At 45.6% G+C, this 20,691-nt stretch overlaps 1 protein-coding gene across 1 annotated transcript; it reads right to left on the reverse strand.

Moving 5' to 3' along the window:
• Positions 1-879: 879 nt before the first annotated feature.
• Positions 880-20,070, reverse strand: CIMIP2C (ciliary microtubule inner protein 2C). The gene is made up of 4 exons (XM_077331053.1): positions 19,919-20,070; positions 18,484-18,757; positions 14,858-14,970; positions 880-1,103 (listed from the first exon to the last, which is right to left on the reverse strand). Exons 1-4 carry the CDS (start codon positions 19,990-19,992, stop codon positions 959-961), a joined length of 606 nt encoding a protein of 201 aa, XP_077187168.1. The 5' UTR covers positions 19,993-20,070; the 3' UTR covers positions 880-958.
• Positions 20,071-20,691: the final 621 nt, after the last annotated feature.

The raw sequence follows: 20,691 nt of genomic DNA on the forward strand, positions 1-20,691 counted from the left end.
CGCACTCCTAACCACTACACCAAGATCTGACCCAGACAGATAATTTATAGGGCAAAATACTCCCTGGGGCAAGCTGATGCATTAGTCCCCCAATAATAACGGGTTTTCCTGAGGTAGACAATGATCTGTGAGAAACCTGTAGGGTTTACTTGAAGTGGACTATAGGTATAAATGGTGCTTAATGACCCTGTGAGCACTGGCATCGGAAAAGCTCTCAAGTTTGGTGAATAGCATTAATTATTGCTTACTTAGGGTAAATGCGGAAGGGGAAGGGAAGCTGGGTGTTGATGAAATTAATCCATAAGTTCTTGGGAGACTCATTGTTCTAAACTATGTGTCTCTCTAGGATGGGAAGGAGGTTGTTAGCTACCTGGCCATTCTTTTTCACACTTCTAAACTACATGTCCAGGCTTGTCTCTGGCTGATACCAATTTTTGTGTCTTTCTGGGGCCAGGCAATGTATTCCATTTGGAGATGATATTGAAGAGCATTTATGGTTTTCTAGTGATAATTTGTCCCTCAATGAGAAGAGGGTGTCTGGCTGCTAACGGGGAACATTTATTCACAGGACTGCCTCCCCTCTGGTATTGTTCCTGTTGTCTCAAGCTTAATTTAGATATTGCTGAGCAACAGAGTTAGAGATACAGTGAAGAAAAAACTCTCAGCTTTTATCTTACATGCTAACAAAACGTGTGGCATGGTATGAGCTTTCCCGAGAGTTCACTTCTTCAGAGACAGCTAGAATGTGGTTCATTCACGTCTCTGAAGAAGTGAGCAGTGACTCACAAAAGCTCCTACCCTGCCACAAATTTTAGTAGTCTTTAAGGTGCTCCTGGAGCCTTCCCCTTTTTTACTGCTACAGACAGACTAACGCGGATTCCCATCTTGATCCACTGGCTTTTATGGCACCCCACTCTCAAATCTTTCTTCCTTCTACTCCAGCTTTTCTCCCATAGGCTCAGGCTCTGTATTCGAAATAGCTGTCTCGGACCTCTCTCTCCTGCGAGGTCACCCTCTTCCCAGAAGGGAATGTCTGGTAGGTCCGCAGGTTCTCCGGAGACACCCGGTGGAGATGCCACAAGGTTTTGGCACTCAGAGGCGGGCTAAAGGAGGGAAACAAGCACAGAATGGAGAAAAGGGTCACATCGAGGCTGTTGGCTCCTCCCAGAGATGTAATTGCAGCAGTATAGAATAAAGGTGGAAACTCCAAGAGCTGGTCTCCTCTGCATTGTTGTACACCACCCGATGGCTGTGTTGAGAAGGACGGCCTTAAAAAGGTAAAGGTATCCCCTGTGCAAGCACCGGGTCATGTCTGACCCTTGGGGTGATGCCCTCTAGCATTTTCATGGCAGACTCAATACGGGATGGTTTGCCAGTGCCTTCCCCAGTTATTACCGTTTACCCCCCAGCAGCAAGCCGGGTACTCATTTTACCGACCTCGGAAGGATGGAAGGCTGAGTCAACCCTGAGCCAGCTGCTGGGATCGAACTCCCAGCCTCATGGGCAGAGCTTCAGACTGCATGTCTGCTGCCTTACCAGTCTGTCCCACTTATAAGTCAATTAAATACATAAATTCTTGAGGATTATAGGGACCATACTATTTTAAAATGGCTCTTGATTTGCAATTCATTCTCTCTCATAATGTCAGAATGGGTCTCAGGGTTGCCAACTCACAGGCATAGAGCAAAAGGCTTTCCAACTCCAGGTTGTGAAGTTCCAGGAGATTTGGGAAGGAAGCCTGGAGAGAATGGGGTTTGGGGAAAAGGAGAGGCCTCAGCAGGACACACCAAAGAGTCCACCTTCCAAAGCAACCATTTTCTCCAGGGAAACTAGTCTCTGCAATCTGGAGATAAGCTGTAAATCTGGGAGAACTCCAGCCCCCCACCTGGAGTCTGGCAACTCTAGGACTACCAATACATAATTATATTTGTCGATTTAAGAATGTATCATCAACATCAGCTAAAGCACTTAACACAGCATTTAAGACTCCAAGAACACAAGATCTCTTCTGAATTGGAACAATGGTCTCTCTAGTTCCTGCATCCTTTTTCCTGTAATAGCCAACCTGATATCCTTGGAAGGCCCAATAGCAGAGGGAGAAAAGCCAAAACCTCCCTCTCCTTGCCCCGCCTTGCTGATAGTAATGACATATTGCCTTTGAATATAAAAGCTGCATTCAGCCAACTTTGCTGCAACTATTGCTGGATCTCACTGCCATGACCTTGTCCCATCTGCGTAAAAAGTAATCACCAGCAGCTACCACTCCATTTGCTGAGTCCTAGAAATTATAATTATTTTTACATTTATACCCTGCCTCTCCCGGCAACAGCTTGTTCAAGGTGGCTCACAATAAAAACAGTAAAATGACAATTAAGTATATCAGCAATTACAAAAGGTGTAATCCTGCCAACCGGCTCCCAATGGAGTCTAGACAGCGCAGAGGTTCTGCAGCATAATTGGGAACATGAAATTGGGCAGTTTCCCAGGTGGTTTGTTTTTGCACTGAGCGAAGTCCTGAATCTACCAGCCTTTGACTTCACAGGTTGCCTGCAAGTTCTATTATTACAAAAAAGGCTGAACAATTTGATTCTATGCATTTCATTCATACCACGCTTCACTGCACAAGCCTGCATAAAACCAAAAATTTTAAAGGCAATCAAAATCGTAAAAAGCTAAATTTCATTTTTAAGGCTCATGTTTGGAAAGCAGAAATGATATCATACACCGTACAGAGCTATGCAGTGTTCTTCACTTCCCACCTTTTCCAAATTCCTTGCCAAGGTGCCCATAAAAGCCAAACAGTTCTTTCCATACTGATTTAAAGATAGAGCCAACAGATGTTTGGCTGTTTTCAGGGGTCTTTTTATTATTTTTTTTTGGAAATTAGTTTCCTGACTCTGCTTCAAGCATGAATGCTCCAGGCTCACAAGAGAATCCAAGCAGAGGGGGAAAGTCAGGGTCAGGCACTCTGAAAGAAAAGCAGGCACCGCAGACAGAAGGTGTAATCCTGGCAAACAGGCTCCTGGCAAACAGACAGCGGAGAAGTTCTGCAGCATAATTGGGAACATGAAATCGGGCAATTTCCTGGGTGGTTTGTTTTATCCTGCACATGGGAACTGATGTTCTGAATATAGAAGATTCATTTCTTCTAGTCTTTGGGAGGGAAAATGCTTGCTGTAAATCATTTCAAAGATCTTTTAGCTGTACAAAGTTGTCTGCATACTCTTAATTGCTCATCACCGTAGTTTAGTGGAGGGGGAATAGTCCAGATCAAGGCAGATTTAGCATCTTGCAAGCTGAGCTTTTCGAGACCTCTGAGTTGGAACGGGTTCTGAAGGCCCTAATCCAACTCCAGAATAGTACCTGAATAACAAAGAGCAGGAGGGTCCGCATGGAGAACCGGATTTGATTCCCTACTCCTCCTGCACATGCAGCAGCTGCTGGCGTTGGGCCAGTCACAGTTCTCTCAGAGATGTTCTCACAGTTTTCTTAGAGCTCTCTCAGCTCCATTTACTTCACAAAGTGTCTTATGGGGAAAGGAAGGGAATGGCGTTTGAAAGCTACTTTGGGACTCCTTTGCATAGTGAAAAGCAGGGTATTAAAAACAGCTTCTCTTTAGATGACCCTCCAGAAGGCAGTTTTGAAAAGATAATTTTCAACAAAAAGACAATGCCTTCCTCATGGCCCCAATTGTTCTAACTTAACATGCCGTCAGAGCCTCTGCAGGGTGCAAACAAGACCTGCTGTGTTCAGTGGAGCTTACTCTCAGGGAACAGGGCCCTGGACACTTGGAGTTATTCTGAGTTTCTTCTGCACTGGCTAGAAAAGGAATCTTTTGGGTTATTCAGCATTTTCATTCTGCATCGGTTTTGACTTAGTTGAACACATGTGATATCTGCACCCAGCACCTTCTGCTGTTTTGTTAGCTGCCTTGCAGAGATAAGGGATGATGTGAATATTTTAAATAAATATAATTCATAACTTGCCCAGCTGTAGCTAGCCCAGAGCGCTGAAGACACAAAAGCTGACCTGGTTAGAAATGCTCTAGAGTAGACTTTGGAAGATGAGCAATCTCTCTATGTGTCTTCGGGTGGATGACTAAACACAAGACAAATGGAGGGATTCGGTGTTCGTGCATGCGCGTGCTGAGCATACGTTCTGCACCATTTCAGACTCCTCGATTTGGCCTGCGGGAAGGCGGTTTTGAGCTTTTAAAAGTTTTGCTGCTTAGTCCTGCTTCGCTCTTGCATCCGAGACAAGAAGTAAAGAATGAATTGGGCTAAGGCTTAAAAGAAACCAGCGTCTCTATTGACTTCAAAGCGGATAAACAAAGTGCTAGCTTGATTGAAGGCTCAGTGTGGTGGCAGAATTGCTACCAATTCTCATTTCAAACATGCAGGACATCATTCGGGGACACTCATTCAGCTTATGCGGATGCCTTGAAACGTCTGGCTGTTGGTCTCTGCAGATCAGTGCTGTTTTCTCTAAGTGGAAGCTGTTCTTCCAGGGCCCAGAGAACAATTTCACCATTTGATAGCTGCAATTAGAGATGCTGCAAAGATCACTAAGCCAAAGCCTGAGGGAAGGGGGATCAGTCTGGCATACTCTGGGCATGCAGAAACCCCATTCGCTGAGCAGATCGTCTCCTTGGCACGTCCCCCACATCTCCCTATAGAAGGATCAGGTAGGAAGTGGTCTGAAAGATCTTAGTCTGAGGCCCTGGAGAGCCCCTGACAGTCTGATTAGACAAAACCTTGATGGACTGATGGGCTGGTTCAGCACAAGGCAGCTTCATGCGAGTCAGTCGAAAAGAAAACTGTGTTTCAGGCAGAGGGAAAAGGAAGAAATGAAACTGGAAAAGGAAGTATGAGACATTTATATGTGACACTGTGGAAAGCAGCTATCCATGCAGGCTTCTATACAGACCAGAGCCTACAGCAGGCTTACTGAACCAGGGTTCCATGAAACTGGGGTTTCTTGATGGTCCTGGAAGGGTTTCCTGATTGGGTGGGAGTTAACTTTTTATATATTTGTTAAAAAATTGTTGAAATTTATCAGGTGATACGACCATATATGGTCCATGTTGATCCACCCACCTCCAACCCCAAATGGCCAGTATACTCTGGACCTGTTGCACTGTTGCATTGTTTATATTGTTTATGCGTTTATATTGTTATATGGTTACAACTATTAGTTATTATTATTGTATGGTTACTCACATGTTATAGTCTGTTTCATGTACTGTTCTTATGTTCTTATGTAAACCGCCCTGAGCCTCGGGGGAGGGCGGTATATAAATAAATAAACAAACAAACAAACAAACAAATAAATAAATAGGCCTAGATGGTGTGGGAAGGGGAGGTGCCCCCGGGGGGCATGTACATAGCTATGCTTCCCAACCTTTTGGGGCACAATCATGCCACTTCTGCGGTTTCTCAAAGCCTGGACAATATTGCAGAGGTTTCTCAATGGTAAATAAGTTTGAAGAAGGCTGGCCTAGAGGATTCCTGTGTGCATTTACAGATACATATACAAAATAAATCTAGGACTCAGACAGAAGGCATGCGGATGCATAAGTGCTGCACACACAGGAGCTTGTGCCATGGAATAATTTCTTTTTCCTTTGTTTGTTTGCTTGCTCGCTTGGTGTCCTGCTTTACAATCAGCTTGCATTTTCCCACTTTATTGTTGTGGCAACTGCTATTTTCTTCCAGCAGAGGGCAATCATGAAATGCAGACCCACACCGTTGCACACCAACTCGAAAGCTGGACCACTGTTTTATTCTGGCTGGTTTTACCTAAAAGATATTGCATGGATTTTGTTTTGGTTTTGGTTTTGAATTTTGCTATGGTCTACTTTATGTATATCAGTATTTAGCCCCCCCAAGAGAAAACACCTGAACTGGAAGAAAAAGAACCTTAGAAGGTAACAACACCATTTTGCTTTGAATAGCCTTAAAATTGATTAAAACAAAAAAAGGAAAGAAAAAAAACCAAAATTGCCATCCAACTTTTCTTGCTCATAGAATCATAGAGTTGGAAGGGGCCATACAGGCCATCTAGTTCAACCCCCTGCTCAACGCAGGATCAGCCCTAAGCATCCTAAAGCATCCAAGAAAAGTGTGTATCCAACCTTTGCTTGAAGACTGCCAGTGAGGGGGAGTTCACCACCTCCTTAGGCAGCCTATTCCACTGCTGAACTACTCTGGCTGTGAAAAATTTTTCCCTGACATCTAGCCTATATCGTTGTAAGGTAAAGGTAAAGGTATCCCCTGTGCAAGCACCGAGTCATGTCTGAACCTTGGGGTGACGCCCTCTAGCGTTTTCATGGCAGACTCAATATAGGGTGAGTTGCCAGTGCCTTCCCCAGTCATTACTGTTTACCCCCCAGCAAGCTGGGTACTCATTTTACCGACCTCGGAAGGATGGAAGGCTGAGTCAACCTTGAGCCGGATGCTGGGATCAAACTCCCAGCCTGATGGGCAGAGCTTCAGACTGCATATCTGCTGCCTTACCTCTCTGCGCCACAAGAGGCATCGTTGAACTTGTACTTGTACTACATCGTTGTACTTGTAGTTTAAACCCATTACTGCGTGTCCTCTCCTCTGCAGCCAACGGAAACAGCATCCTGCCCTCCTCCAAGTGACAACCTTTCAAATACTTAAAGAGGGCTATCATGTCCCCTCTCAACCTCCTTTTCTCCAGGCTGAACATTCCCAAGTCCCTCAACCTATCTTCATAGGGCTTGGTCCCTTGGCCCCAGATCATCTTCGTAGCTCTCCTCTGTACCCTTTCAATTTTATCTACGTCCTTCTTGAAGTGAGGCCTCCAGAACTGCACACAGTACTCCAGGTGTGGTCTGACTAGTGCCGTATACAATGGGACTATGACATCTTGTTATTTTGATGTGATGCCCCTGTTGATATAGCCCAAAATGGCATTCGCCTTTTTTACTGCTGCATCACACTGCCTGCTCATGTTTAGTTTACAATCCACAAGTGGACGCTTGATTTAATGCATCAACTAAATCAATCTCCATCATAGATAAACATAAGGACTTCAACATGTTTCCTTTCCTCTTCAAGGTTTAATGGGATTTGTGTGTTCCATCTATAAGCGGGATATTTAATAAGCTGTGGGTTGTTATAGTTTCAGTGGGTTCCAGTTTGTCAACATCCCTCTTCAACTGGGGTGCCCAAAACTGAACACAGTACTCCAAGTGAGGCCAAACCAGAGCAGAGTAAAGCAGTACCATCACCTCCCGTGATCTGGACAGGATACCCCGTTTGATACAGCCCAAAATCCCATTTGCTTTTTTAGCCACTGAGTCACACTGCTGACTCATGTTCAATGTATGGTCTACTAAGACTCCTAGATCCTTTATCATGTAATTATGAAAGTGTTGGACTAGGGTCTGGGAGATCTGAATCCCTACTGCACCCGGAACCTTACTGGGTAATCTTGGGTCACACATACTCTCAACCCAAGTTTTAGGGCTGTTGAGAGGATGTAATAAAGGAGAACTTTGTAAGCCACTTTGGCACCCATATAGAAGAAAAGAGGGATATAAATGAAGTAAATAAAGAGTTAGTAAGAACTACTTAGTCTCTGTGGGCTGTTTTCTCTCTCATTATCTGTTAAAGATGAAGGTAGACATAGTGCTCCGTGACAAAATCCAAAACCAAGCTAAAGAAGAAAAGTGAATATATATTTTAATCCGCTTTTCACTACCTGAAGGAGTCACAAAGTGGTTTACTATCTTCTTCCCTTCCTCTCCCCACAACAGACATCCTGTGAGATAGATGAAGGTGAGAAGGCTCTGACAGAACTGCTCTGTGAGAACATCTCTAACAGAACTATGACTGGACCAAGGTCACCCAGCTGGCTCCATGTGGAAGAGTGAGGAATCTAACCCAGTTCTCCAGGTAAGAGGCCACTGCTCTTAACCACTACACCAAGCTGGTATAGTTCAAAGCATTACAGAGAATTTATACAGTGTTCAAAGAACTTCACAAACAATATCCTACCTATCAGCTCTGATGGCTAAGAGTGGATTACGTGTCAGCTCTTTTTCCTGTTAATACATTTTCGCCTTCGTGACAGACCAGCAGCTGCCGGAAGGTGTTTCCAGCACAATTCCTACTCCCACTCTATTTCATAAAATCACACCACTATCATATCCAACTGTCCCACTGCAAGACTGGCTCAACTGCCCACAAAATTAACTTTCACGCTAAAACCAAAATGAGCCGCAAGAAAATTAGTGCACTGCAAAAGGATGTTTCTAATGGGCTCTCATTCTTGACATAGAAAGGCAAAATGTATCCTCTGGCCTTGAAGAAAACTTCATTGAAATAGATAAAGGTAAAGGTATCCCCTGTGCAAGCACAGGGTCATGTCTGACCCTTGGGGTGACGCCCTCCAGTGTTTTCTTGCAGACTCAATACGGGGTGGTTTGCCAGAGCCTTCCCCAGTCATTACCGTTTACCCCACAGCAAGCTGGGTACTCATTTTACCGACCTCGGAAGGATGGAAGGCTGAGTCAACCTTGAGCCGGCTGCTGGGATCGAACTCCCAACCTCATGGGACTATGACATCTTGTGCTTCAGACAGCATTTCTGCTGCTTACCATTCTGCGCCACAAGAGGCTCTTCATTTAAATCATTCCAAGGGAAATTAAATAGGGTGCATCTCACCACCTTTCATCTTGCCCCATAGGAAGCCTCTGTAGCTCTACAGATTAGATGTCATAGACAGAAGGTCCTATGTTTTGTTTCTGGAGTCTTTCATTGAAGTATTTCAGTCAATAGGGCTAGGAAAGACTTTGGGAAGATGCTGACAATCTACATAAATGGTATTGTGTTAGATAATCCAATGGCTTGACTCAGGTTTGATTCATGAGAAGGGGTTGTGGCTCAGTGGAAAAGCCTCTCATTTGCACACAAAAGTCCCCAGGTTCAGTCCCTGACATCTCCAGTTAAAAGGATCAGGCAGTAAGGTGACATGAAGGGCCTCTGTCTGAGACTCTGAAGAGTTACTTCCAGTTTGAGTAGACCAGGGATTCTCAGCCAGGGGTCCGTGGGAGTTCTGAAATGGTGTGGTATGAGAAGGTCCAGGCTGTCTTCTCAGCTCCTACTCTTCTTTCCAGCCTACATGAGGCAGAGCAGCCATAGTAGTAGTAAAGGCGGGGGAAAGGAGCAAAAGGAGGGCTAAGGGTGTGGGTAGAACAAGAAGAGCTGGATCTTATATGCCACTTTTCTCAAAGGGGCTTACAATCGCCTTCCCTTCCCTTTCCCCAAAACAGACACCCTGTGAGGTAGGTGGGGCTGAGAGAGCCCTGATATTACTGCTCCATTAGAACAGTTCTACCAGTGCTGTGGCAAGCCCAAGGTCACCCAGCTGGCTGCATGTGGGGGAGTGCAGAATCGAACCCAGCATGCCAGATTAGAAGTCAGCACTCCTAACCACTACACTAAGCTGTTAGTGATGTCACTTTCAAGGGCATGGCATGGTGTGAGTGTGTGGCCAGCTGACATCACTTCCGGGGCTCCTCAAAGTCTGAAAAATTATTTCAGGGGCTCCTCCATGGTCAAAAGATTGAAAAAAACTGGAGTAAGCAGTACTGACCGTGAGGGACCAGTGGTCTGATTCAGTACGGATTTATCTTATGAGTCACATCATAATATAAGATCATGAGAAGAACAAAGTTTCCCCTTCATTGTGCACCCTCTGGTCCTGTTGCACATTCCCACTCCTGCACCTTAACCAAGACAAAAGTTATTTTATTTATTTATTTATGGTTGGATGTATACCCTGCCATCTCTCCAAAGACTCGTGGTGGCTTACAATAAAAAACATTCATAAGATAATAAACCCCCAGTAAATCCCCACTAACCCTCCAAGAATGGCAGGCCAAAAACACCCTCTAACTCCCAAGCAGACCAACCAGAGTGGGGAGCAACGATGTATGTGCTTTAGTCCACTTTGACCTTAACTCTGAGTTCACTCAGCACTTTGCCCATATGGTTCCTAATGGTTCACCATCATCTTCCAACAGTGACCAATCAAACATTTCTAGACAGCCCACAAACAGAGCATGAAGGCACCAGACACCCCCAATGTATGCCCCCACTAAGTGGTCTTCAGAAGTATACTGCCATTGCACATGGAGGTTTTCATTTTCCTGCCACAGCTGTTAGAACTACCCTTTTCTGTGAATTTGTCCAGGCCATTTGAAAACCATCCAAGCCAATGGATGCGTATGAAACTCCCTTATACCAATCAGACCCTTGGTCCATCAAGGTCTATGTCTACCCTGCCAGGCAGTGGTTCTCCAGAGTTTTCAGCAGAGATCTTTCAAATGACTTACTACCTGATCCTTTTAGAACATTTTAAGTTGCCTCTCCATGAACCTGTCAGAAGTGACTTACAAAATAAATAACTGGAGATAGGAAGGTTTGAAACTGGGACCTCCTGTATGCAAAGGAGTCCATTGAGTCAAAGTCCCAGAAATTAATTACACACTATGTTTCAGACTTCTTCCTTCCTTCCTTGGTTTTGTATCTGCTTCCCTGAGTTCTCACATTATAAGAAAAGTTTTACTTTCTCCTCTTCACTTGCTCCGCATTATGCATCAATGTGTAAATGCTTTCCTGGTGCTCTCCCAACTGTATTTGGCCTCCAACCCTCTTTTGGTTCCTGGCCATTGCTCAGCAGCTGAGCCACTGTTCCCAAGACAGCATGGGGAGAAAAGAATGCATCATCTATCAGATGCAAAAGCAGAGACACGCTGCCTTCCTTGAACACAGAGGAGCAAAAACACACAGCTTTGCTTCCTGCCAGCAGGAATCTAGAAAGGTAACTACAGTCTGTGGCAGAGCACCGTGCCCTAGAAAATGCTTCTGAGCGCTGATCATTCATGATTAATGCCAACATGCCCCGGAGACGGCACCATTAAAAGACGCTTTGGAATGACAGGCAACATAGCATGCATTATTTAACTGCCCTGAACAGGCACATCTATTTTTCTTTTTTACTGCCAGAAAAGGCCTTGCTGCATTGGCTCAGCTTTCCTTCACAAGCATCATCAAGTCAGTTTGTTGTAGTATGGAATAACTGAGAGGCAAAGGATTACTGGTGCTAATTTCTGGCCGGTCTTAGAACAGCTGAATGGCAAAGCAAGGGAAAAAGCTTTGCCTGATGCATTTCCTTCAGACCCACAGCTGATAAAGGAACAGGATCTCTGCCAGAAAGAGACCAGCAACCTAACACGGATCAGCAAGCTGCAACACTATGACCGTTTATGCACTGGAGGTTTCATGCTGGGCTGCAGGCTGGAGTTTAGAGGTTGCCCCACCTGCACCCACATGGGGGAGCATTTGGCCTGGTGTACCTCATCCGCCTCCAATTTGTACTCCTCCACAGGAGCTGGGACAGTGAAGTTCCCAGTGCATAAACGATCTATGCGATCACAGCAGCCCTAAGCTAGAAAAATTCAACCAATTGGCTGGTACACAAATGTAATCTTTTTGGTTATAATTCTTCCAATTTATTTTGTAGATATTGTCTTCGTATCTATGATGTGCAAACATAAGCCAAAACGGGTTCCGGATAAACACAAGCATTTTTCTCTTTCAATAGCCCATTTTCAAAGTTGTTTTCCTCCTCAGTGGTGTTTTTTTTATCATATAAAGAGCCCCTCAGGCTCAGTGTTTCCTGGAGGTTTCTTTACTGCTCTATGGCTGTGAAAACATAGAGCAGTAAAGAAACCTCATCCTACATCAATTGCAATGGTTGCCAGTTGAATTCCGGATCAGGTTAAAGGTTCTGGTAATCACCTTCAAGGCCATACGCGGTCAGGGCCCAGTGTACTTGAGGGACCGCCTCCCTGCCTATGCCCCCAAAAGAGCTTTACGCTCCACCACCAGCAACTGGCTAATGGTCCCTGGCCCTAAAGAGGTTTGCCTGGCCTCAACCCGGGCCAGAGCCTTCTATGTCCTGGCCACCACCTGGTGGAACGAGCTCCCAGAGGAGATCAGGGCCTGACAGAACTAAAACAGTTCTGCAGGGCCTGCAAAAGGGAGCTCTATCACCAGGCATTTGGTTGAGGCCGGACACAACCAAGCAACATCTACAGGGCCCCTGCCCCCTTCTATTCCTCCCCTCCAGAAACCCACTAAGATCCCTGGACCTGTTTGATTTACTATTGTTTATGTTATACTATTACCGGTTGTATCAGTTAATAATATGAATGTTATAGTTATTGTATGTATGGTTCTATGTATAGTTTCAGTTTTGTGTAAACTGTCCTGAGCCTTCGGGGAGGGCAGTATATAAATATGAATAAACAAACAAACAAACAAACTCTACAGCATGCTTTTCAAGAAATGCCTGAATCCCAGGACAGCAAGAAAACAAAATCCCTCGTGTCCATGCTTAGTCAAACCGATCCAAGAAGAGGGCCCCCACCCTTAGTGGTATCGATATGGCGCATTCTTGCTGTCAAACATTTTCAAGTTGCCCTACTTATGAAAGGACACACAAGAACCTCAAGTGCTGCAAGTAAAGCATGGCAAATTTTATTCAAAGCAATCCATCACTAGAGAAATAAGCACTGGATAGCAAAGGAGAGACATGATACACAGACTCTAGCATTCTTTGAGAATTACACAGGTTAGTTTTCAAGTTACATATTCAATTACATACAGAAGTACAAAGGACACAAGCAACAACCCCAGAGAACAACCCTTCACAAATACAAACAAGAAAGATGTATCCTCAGCAAAGTGTCTAATGTGTGCGATGCAGTAACCTTCTATTGACTACGCATATTACCTATTACCTTGAGTGATCTTTGGTTGGAACCACATATTATTAACAATCTTGGCTTCACAGCTGCAAAGAGGCATTTGGAGGGACTTGCAGGAGAGGCAACAATGAAGCAGAAGGAGGTTTAACCCTTCCCCTCCTTGCTGCTTTCTTCCTTACATCTCCCACCCCCTTAATTCAGGTTAGCCTGATTGCATCATATCTTGGAAGCTAAGCAGGGTTAGCCCTGGTTAGTATTTGGATGAGAGACCACTAAGAAAGTGTAGGGTTGCTACACAGGGGCAGACAATGGAAAATTACCTTTGAACATCTCTTACCTTGAAAACCACTATGCAGCTGACATAAATGATTTCATGGGGAAAAAAATAATCTTAGTTGCTCACAACACCTTGCCAAGCCACATTTATTAATTAAATAAACACAATCTGTAAGGAATACTTGTGTGTTCACTATTTTATTTGTTACATATACTGTTCTTTCTCAAAGTTTTCTGGGTAGTGCATATGGTTCTCTGTCCCCCACTATCACATGAGCCTCACAAGAACCTTGTGAAATTAGGCTGAGATGTATTGACTGACTGGAAGTCAGCCTGCAAACTTTAAGTCTGAGGGCCAAACAATACACTCTATTTTACTTAAGTTGCCTGTCATAAAATAGCTGCCTGTCCTGGTGGCAACTCCTGTGTAGCTGGCTAGGGGCCATGGGGGGGGGGAGGGTCTCCCCTGCCTCCACGCCATTTTCCAAAGCTTAGCCAAAATGGAACAAGGATGGCATTCTTTGATCTGTCAGACAGGTGCACATGTACAGAATGTTTGCATGTGCGGTGCTTAGTAAGGCAGCAAAGAACACCTCCCCCTGCCCCCGGGCCATTTAGAGGGGAAGGTAGTCCTTCTCTTCCTCCCATGCCATAGTCCCAACCTCAGTTGACCCCTTATTCATGTAACAAAAGCAGTGTCAATGAGGTTAACAATAGCTAGGCAGTGTGAAGAAGTGCCCAGTGTCTTATGGAAACGAATAGCTGATCTCAACAAACAGGATCAGTCTGCAGGGCCAGCACAGGTTTGCAGGATTGCCTGGGGGGAAATGTCCTCTGTTAATGGGTGGAAAAGTTGGAGCTTTTGGAGATGAACAACATCATCTGATAAATAAGATCCCAGAAAGCCTCTATTAAAAGGACAGGGATTTTTTTTTCCAGGCCAGCAGGCAACCCCAGCAAAACTGGATATGAGCTACAAACAGGTCTTCTTCCATCCTTCTAAAGAAACGGTAAAAACAGCCTCCCCATCTCCTTCCTGTTTTCATGCTCAGTTCCCTACCTCCTCACCCCCAGGTTGCTTTCCACTGCATGAAAACAGAAACATGCAAATACCATCCAAGTACCTGTCATTTTGTCCTGAGTGGTAGAGGGGAGGGAGGAAGGACACAATACAGCAGTGGTTCTCAACCTGGGGGTTGGGACCCCTTTGGGGGTCGAATGACCCTTTCATAAGGGTCGTGGCAGGGCAAGCAGCTTGGCCGGGCGGGGGCGCCATCCATACAACAGCCTTGCAGGGTAGATCGAGATAGAGTGTTTGTCTGTCTGGAGCAGTGGAAAAGAGTGAGATCAGCATGGTGTGCCAAGAGGCAGAACTGAACTGAGAAACCCCGGGGGGGAAACAATTTATATACAATCATGAAGAATGGACCTTCATGCCATTGGTCTGTTTCGGTTTAATTTCTGGGAAAGAACACTTACATAATTTTATGGCTGGCGGTCACCTCAATATCAGGAACCATATTAAAGGGTTGCGGCATTAGGAAGGTTGAGAACCACTGCAATTACAGCAACTGATACTCTGAAAATAGTGTAGGAAGGAAAGAATTACTTCTGCTTAATGTTGTAGGCCTATTTCTACCCCTCCCCCCTTTTTGTTTGTTAGGATGAATTCATAATCTGTTTCTATGAGAAAATCAGCTGAGTCTCAAACAGGGTTTTGTAACCAAACAAGAAGTTGACGCCGACCGCTCAGCATTCGCCCACAAGACTCACAGATCAAGGGGGTGAGGGTACTTGTCCTTCTCCTTCACAGGCAGCACAAAATACTGGTTCTGATGCACTGTCCCGGTCTTGTCTCTGTAATACTCTCGATGCATTTGGGAAAGCTATAGGGGAAATGCAAAGTGGTCAGGTGCTTTCCTTCTCACACAGGATGAGAACAGCATGGTCACTAGAGATGGCACCCAGTATAATTTTCCCACCCTTGCCAGTGGTTCAGCTGCTGAGGTGTTATAGAATGTGTCTGAACATTCCAGTTCCCCAGAAGTGTAAAAAAACCCTGTCATCACATAAAGCCTACACACAGATGGGGCTGAGCCAGAAGGGGAGCAGAGAAGGCAGAAATCAATACTGTTGGTAGTCACATGTTTTGACTGGGAAAACAGCTGGTAGGGAAAGAGTTAAGCACCCATCCCATTATTTTGATCCGTCTTTTACTCAAAATTGCAACCTCTAAAGTAGGAGTTCCCAAAGTGTGTGTGGGGGTATGCTCCCCCCACCAGGGTGGCAGGATCCATGGCAGCAGTGAGGAATTTGGGTGTGTGTGAGGAATTTGGGGGCAGTAGGCGGACAGTGGTCTGACTCTTCCTGCTGCAGCTTCCTTTTCCTAGAGAGAGACATTGCAAGGTGGCTTGCCATTGCCTGCCTCTTGGTAGTAGCGACCCTGGACTTCCTTGGTGGTCTGTCATCCCTATGCTGACCAGGGCCAACCCTGCTTCGCTTACTGAAGAAAGCAATAGTGGACAGGATAGGATCATATTCCTGTTGAGCTTCTCCCCCTCCTCGGACTCTGTCCTTCTCAGGCTCCACTCCAGATCTCCGGGAACATGCTTAACCCAGGGCTGGCAACCGTTCCACAAGTATCTATCTTTAGGAGGCTGGAACAGCCTTCTCCTGAGTGCTCCTGGCCATGGGATTTTCCATTGCTTGCTTTTCTCTCTTTCTTCCCTGTCTTTCTCCTCAGTGAGGACCCAAAGTGACTTTTACAAATGACTTTTACAAAGAATGTATATATATTTTTTCCAGAATAAAATACAGGCACTGCACAGCAAAAAAGGAGGAAAGAAAGAACTGTAGGCAAGATACTGTGTTTTGAATGTGCAGTAAACCTAACACCAGGAAAGAGGTGTGTTTTCGTATGTGTGTGTGGGGGGGTAGGGGGACGGCAGCCTGACAAAGTTTGGGAACCACTACTCTAACGGTTACTCTTTCATTTGTTTTTAAAGGGAGGGCTTCAATAACATATCTGCATATAGTGTGCACTTCCCCTAGAAGCTTGGCAATTGACCTGTAAACTGCGTGGATAGAGAATCCATTCACAAAGGTCACTGGCATCCTCTTAGGGAAACTTCAAAAAGCGCTTTTATAAAAGCTTCCTTGACCATCCCCCATCCCATTAGCACTAATAAATAAGAGGACGATCTGAATAAACAGTGTCTGTTCTCAACTCATTAATTTTGGCAGCCCACTGCTAATTATTTATAGCTCACGTAACTGGTGCGGACTCACGGTAAATTGGAAAAGGAGATGCACACACACGCAACCCTCTCTCTAGTTTTGCAAAGCGGAACATTCAGCCAAGCTCAGCGCAGCAGGATCTAGTGGAGGGCCGGCGTCTGGATTCAACAAGGCAGCACGAATCACCAGCAGACACAGCCATTTGTGCACAAAGCCCCACACTCCTACAACACACCCACACATCCTAGCGCTCACAAATGTGCTCAAGAGCATCCCTTCTGTTACTGCTCTAATTATTCTGAAGCCACAGACACACCACACATGCTGAGAACAAAGAGATCGGAGAGGCTGAATGGGAACACCTTGCTTGTGGGTTTCCAGGAGGCACTTGACAGCCCACAGTTGAAAGCAGAATGAAAGACTAGATGGAATCTGGGTCCAATCCCAAAGGACACCAGAAGAATCCTAAGGAGTCATATAGCCGAGTGTTTTCCAGGCATTCTTTGAGAATCTATCAAAGGATCAGCAATAAATCTGTTCACAGCTCAAGAATAATAGTGCTTGTATAATGGATAACTTATCCAGTAACTCTAACCTTCCCTAGGAAAATTTGCACTGTGCTAGTGCACTCTCTCTAAATTGAGTGAAATGGACATTCAATAGCCTTAGCTTGCACTCATATGTGTACTCTAGGACGGTGGTCCCCAACAACCGGGCCATGGCCCGGCCCTAGCACTGGGCCACGGCTCCCTCTCCTCACCCCCCCCCCGCAGTAAGAAACTTACCAGGCCGCAAGCTTCTTACTGGAGGGGGGAAGGGAAGCAGGGCCGCGCATCGCACATGAACTGCCAAAAACGCGCAATCGTGGCACTTTCGCTGCACTTTCGCACAAGCGCACCATGCACGGCCTCCATTTTGATGCTGGTCCCCAGCATGAAAAAGGTTGGGGACCACTACTCTAGGAAACACCCAACACCGGAATCCTCTGCAAAGAGTTTTCAAGGCAAATGTGCACAACCATGTCAATGTGGAAGAGTTCACTGAAGACAGAAAACCTCATACTTCCTATTATAATGCCTAGTATTATAAAGTGGTTGCAATTATAGTCTTAATACAACATCATATAATATCACCAGTACAGGTACAGGATATCACATAGGCAACAGCTCTTTAGTAAAGGGGTCACTTCTTCAATTGTGCCCCTGTTCTGGTTGCAAAATTATTCAGGATTGCATTTAATAAATTTCAAGAAGACACAACTTTTTGCCTTTTGGTTTCCTTTGCTTTGGGTGTATTTCTACAAGAAACCAACAGTGTTTCTTCATATGGACTACTATTATAAAGTGCAGAGGATACAGGGGGCTGAGAGAGGAGAAAGAACACAGGTGTCAACATTCAGCAAAACCGACCTACAGGAGCAACTAATAGAAGACTTAAGAGTGAAAGGAACTTTCAGTGCCCAGCAGTGCCTAGAATTCATTTATAGTTGTCTGTGGTTAAGTTAACATTTGTTATTCACTGGGGTTCTCTATCATTCTTCTAATTAACTACTCTAAGGTAGGGAGCCTCAGGCAGCTCCAGCCACTCCATCCCAACCACGCTGTGAGCAAGACCTCCCACTTCTCCTGTCTGCCTTATGGATAATTCATAGAATCAGCAGATTCAACTTGTAAAGCTGGCTATTTAAACAGTTCTTTTTATTTTTATGATGTATTAAGGTTTATTATTGTAACCTATCTTGGGTACCAGTTTTCTGGAAGAAAGGCAGGTTTATAAATGTCTTAAATAAATGTGGGTTGTACCACCCCAGAGTGCACATGTATTTGAGTGCTTCGCCATGATAAAAATAAACAAACTAATCCCTGCATGTAGAAAGCTGGCTTATCAAGAAAAAAATGAGGGCTTTCCCTCTCTCCCAATACACACACACCACACACATTCTTGCAATAAGAAATGGCCCCACTGAGGAAAAAGCTTGACTGCCTGATTTGCTTAGCGCATAAACCAGCTGACTATACACTTTTTGAGAAACAGCTGTGCTAGTTAGGTGTTCTGTACAAACATTGTATAGCAATAGATAATTACAAATGGGGCATTACAACTAATTGCCATTCGTTCACAACTCTAGTTATGTATGGCTGTTTCCACAAAGCTATCCTTACCTTGTAAAACTCTTTTAGCTCTGCTGAGCGATTAAAATCCAGATTGTAGCGAGAATAGTTAGGAATATGCAGCCACCTATCCCAGCCTCTCGCCCTTGCCCCAATTACTAAGTCTGGGTCAGGCGAGAAGAGGGTGGGAAACTGGCCCCCCTTGCTGTAGGGACTGCAGCTGGTTTTCATGGCAGCATTGCGGGAATCCTGGAAATATTTCATAGTGGTATTGCCATATGTATCACCAAAGGAATACGCCACATTGGGGACATGCCCATGGTACCTGGAGTGAAGAAACACAAGAGCATGAAACTTGGAAAGAAGAGATCCAAATGATATGCATTATTTTTAATTTGTTCTTTAGTACTTCTAAGGAATACAGGGGCTTTGTAATCAGTATCTCCTTTGTCTCCACAACAAACGTATGAGGAAAATTATTATTATTCCAGTTTTGCAGATGCAGAACTAAAGGCAAGGAATGCTTCTGATGAAAATATTATCTATGTATAATAAAACCAAAAGCTTTATTTCTCTACTTCTGGACAAATATGAATATAAACAGACCGCCTGATTAAACAGACAATACAATTAGATATCATTCAGCATCAACAGCCAGGATGGTGCAGTAATCAGACAGATGAATTAGTATCTCGGAGACCCATGTTCAAATCCCCACTCTGTCACAGAATCTAGTTGGGTGACCTTGAACCATTCACACATTCTCACACTAATCCAACTCACAGGGTTGTTGTGAGGATAAAATGAAGGAGCGAATGAGGTGGGCTTCTTTGAACACCCACTAAGGAGAAAAATGTGATACAAAGGAAGCAAAATATGTTAATAGGATAATCCAGCTCTGATAACTGATACTTAGATTAAGAAATGGTGAAATAGTGTGCTTTCACTAGATTCAGTTCAGCATGAGTTAGATGAAAATATTTTGATGCCACTTCAGAGTCCCACTCAAAACACCTTACAATTAAAAATCACAATGATAACTTTCCCAATATAGTAACCCTGAGGGGTAGCAAGAGGACAGACAGACCTAAGAAGGTCTGGAACACAGTCTGGGTGCAGGGCCACCTTTACAAGCTCTGGTTCTTGTTCCAGCATGCAATACCTCAAAGGTGGCCACGCCTTTTCTGCAGGCAGACCAGGCAGAAATGCAGCAGGTAAAGCCCATACAAACAGGAAGACAGGGGCCAAGGGCGAACCTAATGAACTGCCCCTGCATGGTGGGCCATTTCTAAGGGCACAGGAACCCTACAGCGGCCAACCCCAACCAGCCACTGCCTCGCCAGACAGTCCCCCGCAGGTTTTCTTCAAGAAAACCTTATATGCCGCTTTTCTCTCCCCGAAGGAGTCTCAAAGCGGCTTCCAATTGCTTTCCCTTTCCTCACCCCACCACAGACCCCCTGAGAGGTAGGTGAGGCTGAGAGCCCACCCCGGCATGAGCCCCGGCGGCACGTAGACCGCGTTGTTTTGAGTCAGGAGCGTCCCGGCGCTGCGCGAGGCCATGGCTCCGGAGTCCGGCGACGACGGAGCTAGTGAAGCTTGGTCCGGCCGCCCGGCGGCACCTCGGAGTAGCGGCAGTCACAAAACCCGTCGCCATAGCAACGCGGAAGGCCTACCCAGGCGGGCCGGGGAAGCGCGGCTGGCCCCATTGCCTAACGACGCCCAGCCCTGCGGTTAGGAACACGCCGAGTGTTACACCGAAGGCCCCACAGGCTCAACAGTCAATCCCACCGTGTCCAAGAGAACTTGAGGGGAAGCGCATGGAGGACTGGGGCCGTAACGCTGCAGGCGCTCCCCAGGGGCTACAGGCCTTTCGAGAAAAGCCGCTCCCAGCGTGCCTCTCCGGCCGGCCCTTCGCCTTGGCTCGTCGCTTTCTCCGCCGCTTTCTTGCCTCCCATGCCGGTCGAGTTGCCTTAGCAACCACGATGGACGCCGATTCCGAATGGGCCTGAAGGAGCTGCCCCTGCACGGGCCTGGGCCCTCGGTGCGGCGTCGCCCGCCGGCCCGCCCTTCACCTGGCCAGCCTTGGGAAAGACGCACCCCCCTCTCGCCTGTTTTAGTTACTCGGTGAGCTCCTGAGATTTGAGCTGCGCGCTTTTCGACATTGCATATCCGACAGAGTGATAAGTTACAGTGTTGGGGAGATACAAAAGTTTCGTTGAGCTAGGATTTTTTTTTAGTATTGGCCACCTGAATTGCAGT

Source organism: Paroedura picta, chromosome 1, assembly GCF_049243985.1.
Source record: "Paroedura picta isolate Pp20150507F chromosome 1, Ppicta_v3.0, whole genome shotgun sequence".
In the NCBI taxonomy this organism is placed as follows: Eukaryota; Metazoa; Chordata; class Lepidosauria; order Squamata; family Gekkonidae; genus Paroedura; species Paroedura picta.

Coding starts and splice junctions, on each gene's coding strand:
- CIMIP2C (XM_077331053.1), bottom strand. CDS start 19,992: ATGGCCTCGCGCAGCGCCGGGACGCTCCTGACTCAAAACAACGCGGTC. Junction 18,758..19,918: donor CCGCCGGGGCTCATGCCGGG/GTGGGCTCTCAG, acceptor TCTTCACTCCAG/GTACCATGGGCATGTCCCCA. Junction 1,104..14,857: donor TACCCTCACCCCCTTGATCT/GTGAGTCTTGTG, acceptor TCCCTCCTTTAG/CCCGCCTCTGAGTGCCAAAA.